The sequence below is a fragment of the Aphanomyces astaci genome (assembly GCF_000520075.1).
Source record: "Aphanomyces astaci strain APO3 unplaced genomic scaffold supercont1.139, whole genome shotgun sequence".
Lineage (NCBI taxonomy): Eukaryota > Oomycota > Saprolegniomycetes > Saprolegniales > Verrucalvaceae > Aphanomyces > Aphanomyces astaci.
Window position 1 is genome coordinate 1 of NW_009798402.1, and position 5,709 is coordinate 5,709.

General features: G+C 43.6%; 1 protein-coding gene across 1 annotated transcript; it reads left to right on the forward strand.

The window, feature by feature from the left end:
• Nucleotides 1-2,033: 2,033 nt before the first annotated feature.
• Nucleotides 2,034-2,421, forward strand: H257_18136 (hypothetical protein; the record flags this gene model as incomplete). The annotated part of the gene is made up of 2 exons (XM_009847145.1): nucleotides 2,034-2,156; nucleotides 2,239-2,421. The coding sequence occupies 2 exons, from the start codon at nucleotides 2,034-2,036 to the stop codon at nucleotides 2,419-2,421; spliced, it is 306 nt and encodes a 101-aa protein (XP_009845447.1).
• Nucleotides 2,422-5,709: the final 3,288 nt, after the last annotated feature.

Sequence of the window (5,709 nt, forward strand, 5' to 3'; positions counted from 1 at the left end):
ATTCGCGGAGGGTCTCTAGCCACCTCTACCTGCATGAGCCGACGGCCGATTCTTCGCCGCTCATGTGGACTCCGCCAAACCATGCAATTTACATAATGATACTTTCGAATAATATCACTTGAAATATGTATGAAAATAGAATTTCCAATCAATTGCATCCAGTGGTGGGAGGGGTGATCCCAACACTGGATTCCGAGTCCCGTGGTGAAAGTGCCACCACTGAACACTTCCGACACGGAACGCATCCGGATTTCGGATAAGTTAGCCAATCAGAATAAAGTTGTTCAGTGTTGAAACGTTCAGTGATCGTTCAGTGAAGTTGCCCGAACAGGGCCTAACTGTAAGCTCCGGAGTTTTCCTCAGCCCTATAAAGCTTCAGAGGTTATTTTAAGGATAAAGATAAATAAATAAATACTCATCTCCGAAATCTCCCTAATGACAACAAACTTGACATATGAAGTTAATCTAAGTGCTAAGAATCAAATCAACTGACATCGGATTGCCGATGCGGAACTTGTCAAACGCAAACATCAAAGTCTCACAGGGAACAATAGCGGTACCGGTATGCTTCCAACAATTTTGAATTGTCGCAGTCGTAACATCCACCCACGCCTTGGTTGACCACGTCATTGCCTGGAGTACACTGGCACTGTAAAAGATCTTGGGTTTCTTCGTCATCGCATCGTCGGACACTCTCGCCTCCATCGAATTCACAATGTTGATAGCACGGTCCAACTGTCGGCGGCGGTAATGCACCTTGACCACTTCCTGTTACATCCATTATCGTTTCGTGTTACAAAGGATATTATTTTATACCAGTTTGCAAAAATCGGGGGATGACTGTACTGTATATATTTTTATTCCGCCAATCTAATCTGCAAATGAGAGAATCTCTCATTTGCAGGGGCCAATAGAAATGGAGTAAGTCGAAATATTTGTAGTGGTACAATGTGATTGGCTTAAGCTATGAATTTACTCGAGTATGATTGGCTCTTCTGCAAATGAGACTATTTCTCATTTGGAAAACCTCCCGTCCGAGCCAGTTAATGCCTAAAATACTTCTGTGTCCGAAGCTCTGTCCAAATTGTTTTCACGTCCGAGTCGTTATGGTATGGGTATCAAAACATTTTAATAAATTTCGATGGTTCCAGTCCTTGGGAAACAATATCATTGGTTTACAATTGGCTTAAATAATTCAAGTTTGGACCAATCATCATACCTGTGTCGTTATAGTGTACATGTCGCAATATTAACCGAAGCGACTTCAATGATGATTCTGACATCGCCAACCGATTCAGATTCCGGAAGGGGGTTTACCCCGAGAACCCTCCTGCAGACTTCAACGAGCTTGGGAAACCCACACACAACATACTGTATCCACAAATTAGTGTTGACGTATTGTCACTTTCCAGACCCCGTCGAAGACAAATTCCCCGAGTAAGTGAGTGGCGCACCCACTCAATTGGCCAAATACCCATTCACTCAGGGAATTTGGTACTATTGACCTAAAACGTCCCTGAGACAATCCTAACAGTACTGTAAAGTACAATCCTAACATTAAACACCATTACGAAGGCCTACAACGTTGTACAACGTACCAACGGTGAATACTACTTCGAAATACTATTGTGCTTTTCACTCGTTTTGGCTATTCACACCATAAACCTGGGTGTTTGTTACATAGACCCCAGTGTTTTAGATACAGCGAACCGGGGAGAAACTGGGCCCCCCCAAGAAACTCGACCACCTCTAAAATGTGATGTATTTTTATTTAAAATACACTCATCGTTAAACTGAATAAATAGTCAGCCAATCAGATTTATTTGACTAAGATGGCTGTGATCGGACATTTCAAAATCAACCACGCTCACCATTTCAAAAACATCACTTTCAAACCATCCTTCAAACCTTCCTTGCAGCCGATCTCACGCCACCACGCCGGCACCAGCAATTGTACACCCTGGCAAAAAAACAAGCGCACCTTGCTCAATTCGATGGGCTTGGTGTCAGCAGCCGTAAGTTTTGTATGGAGAATGGCATTCCACGGACACATGGACCATCTGGATGACACTCCATGCGAAGCTTACGGCTGCTACAAGCACGCGAAACGGCCGGCGCTCGGCGGACAAGGCGCCAAGGGCCATGATCCCTTTCAAGTACGACTTGCTCACGTTCATGAAGGATGCGCGTCGCAATCAGCACATCCTTACCTCAATGCACATGATAAACTTCTCGAAGACCTATCTCAAGGCTTGGATGGATACGTATGTCGACGGAAACGTGGACCCCTACAAGTCACTCCTACGCTTGTGCCAGTCGTTTGCCACACGTCACCGCTTTTCGAAACTCATACCATACTACACGAAGCTCCCAGAACTCGACATGGCGCTCATCCTGAATGACTTTGCGGCGACGTTTTGAAACAAGTACAACGACCAAATTATCCGCCACAATATCAACGCGGATGAGACGGCCGTTTACTACGAAATGCCACCCGGCAAGATAATCGGCAAGTCATCATAGGTTGATGTGAGGAAGAAAGATTCTGTCCGACTCACTGTTATGTTGTCCTGCCGTGCCACGGCGCACTACTCATGTGATATTGTTTGGAAATTTTAGTGTAGGATCGAAATTACATATCCTTTTCAACGTGCATGGTACTTCTGGTGGCCCGATTGACTAGCACGAGCTTGCAACGTATCCCAGCGGACACTACTACGATGTGCAAAAGTGTGGGTGGATGAATGGTTGTGTGTGGTGGACGTATCTTGACATGCTACAGTATGAGATACATGGACCCACCGTCATCTTGGTGTACAATTTCGACGCTCGCGTTACCCAAGACTCGTCATAGTCAATTGCTCATGACTTGTGTAGTGTGCTAGAGCCGCTCCCTCCCAAATACACCGGCGTGTGTCAACCGTTAGAGGTTGGCGTCATGGTTCCATTCAAGAAAATGCACTGCACCTGTGGCTCGAAGAAACCCCCGTGGTCACTGCAGGTGAAAAGCGCTTGGCCATGATCAAGCGATCGATCAAAGCCTGGGATAGGATTTCTGCCGACGCGATCAAGAAGTCCTTTGTAAAAGCCATTCCTCGACCGGAAATAGTTTTAGTATAATTACTACGTAATATGTCTAGTAATTGTGTGTGCGAAGGACTTCGTTGTTTGTATGCTATTTTCGGCGTCTTAATCTAAGGTTTCACAAATATGCAACAAGTTTCCCTTGTAACGTTACATGAATTTTAGCCAATCAGACATTGATTGATTTTTGCGTTTATTTGATTTTGGTCCATAGACAACTGTACAACAGGAATTGTATCCACACCATGCCCAGTTTCTCCCCGGTTCACTGTAATCCGCACCGTGATTTAGGATGTCACGTTTCGTTACAGAGTGGTATAGGGAGGTCATTTATGCATTAACCAGAAAAAGCAAGGTGAAATAGGCAATTTTGTATGAAGCTCAAGGTGGATCACCTTGCGAATTCCATAAATAATTCTGAAATTGTATAATTTCAATTAAATATATCTTCAAGTTTGTATTGTTTAATTTTATGTTGCATGTGTCTGTCTGTTTTTGGAATTCGCAAGCCAGGTCACCTTGCGAATTCAAAATTGTCGTCCAATTTTGTCCAATCAGATACCGTGAAATCACGAAAATCAGTGCGTAGATACATCACGTCCTGCTGCGATATATTCTACTCCTGTGATGGCGGTTGATGCAAGGAGCCTTGAGATAATTATGTAGGCTGTGTATGAGAGCAAGATCATGTGATGTGGTATTAAGGACTCGGTCAATTCAAACAGGTCTCATTTCACCACTTGCCTACTAACCCAATGAAATTGGTCATCCCTCATTCCACCATCCAGCCCGTGTCGGTGCCGTACACCTCCCTGCCGGTGCGATCACGTGGTTGCGCGGACGATGGCGCAAGACGTCTTAGTGGCACCCATCGCAAGTGCTGAAGTGGCGGATTTAGCACTTTGCGATGAGTGCTACCAAGACCTCTTGCGCCACCGCGTTGGCCCGCCAGAGCCACCACGGCATTGCGACCCAACCGAGCGCACAACATAATGTTAGCTGTAAGGGGAGAATAACATTGGATATAGTCGGAGTACACTCATCAGTGCACAATTCTCTGGAGCAGCATCACACAAAGCTCTACAAAATTCAAGCGTCCAAACAGTTCAAAATTGGAACATCTTCTGTCAGTGTTATAGCCAATCGTGTGTAAGAAGAAAGGTGTGATGGACTCTGATTGGATATTAAAAAGGAGCAAGGTGGCTGCTGCTCACCTTGTGAATTCCATTAACAAGTCAACTCACTCGTTTTTGCACATTTGAAAAGTGCAAATCGAAGTTATATCTGCTATTCTCGGGACATCATCATGAACAACTTTTGATATTACAAATGACACATTGCGCCGAAGTTCTACCGTACAGCGATGTACGTATGGTGCCACATCGTAGAAAACCACGCCATCTTCTTGTTCCATCGCGTAGTACATGCAGGCAGGCATGCTACCTGCATGTACACCCAGGTTTATGGTGTGAATAGCCAAAACGAGTGAAAAGTACAATAAGTTACACAGTATTATTTTATGTAAGCTGCACCATTGCTGGTAGTAATTCGAGGTAAGTCCTCCGAGTAGTAACAGTTAAATTGGATTTTGAATACAGTACAGTACCTCATCACTTAAACTAAGCTTAATAAGCTTAAACCATACTATACAAGGCGGCAGTAGCCATGAGTAGTCTATCGGGGAAATGCTATTAAAAGTAAGCTTAGTATACCACACAAGGCGGCCACGGCCATGAGAAAGTAGCATATCAGGGAAATGCTATTAATGTCGCTAGGCTTAGTGGAAATGATATCATTACACGAACGATGAAAGCATATTTCCACAACTACAAATGTTCCTTATACTTCGAAGTATCTTCGGAGCATCAACCTACACAAGCAACTACCTAGTACTTCAATACTTGCCCCTCCAATTTTTGTACAGTGTACAGTATTCCCTTGTATTCAACTTTCAGATTGCTACGCGTAGACTCAGTTGGTTGTCGGGGTTCCGGTAATATCGTTACGTAGAATATACTGTATATATTTGATGGGCACAATCGGATTCGACATCGTTTACACTATGCATGGCAGCAATGGGGTACAATTCCATAAATGTGGAAGTGATTGCGATATTTTTGAGTTGAGTTCTTTGAGTTCGGTGTAAATTGAATTAGTGTGATTCTGCATTCAGTATTGGATTAAATATACTAATGTACTACACGTAGTATAACGTTAGTCGTCGACGAAGGGCTTAGTTTAGGACAGCGCAACTACTACTACTACGTAGGATTTTACATTCACACAAACTCAAATATTCTGTTAATGTGTATTTCAAAGCACAAATTAATACTACGTCACACTACAGCCCCCCGCCCGCCCCTAAAATTATACACTATGTATGTACAAATATGTAGTTGGGATTGGGGCTGTGTTCGGTTGGTAATAATTTATATACTACTCCCTCTGTTCCAAAATAAGTGCGCGAAGCAGGAAGTTGATGTATGCCTCCTCCAATAATAATACAAAACACTCCAACCTTCAATATGCATTTATACAGGTGTAACGATACATTGGGCCAATCAGAGGATGCCAAATCCGTGTCTCAGGACGAATCAAATGGCGACTTTCAGTAATTCTGACACT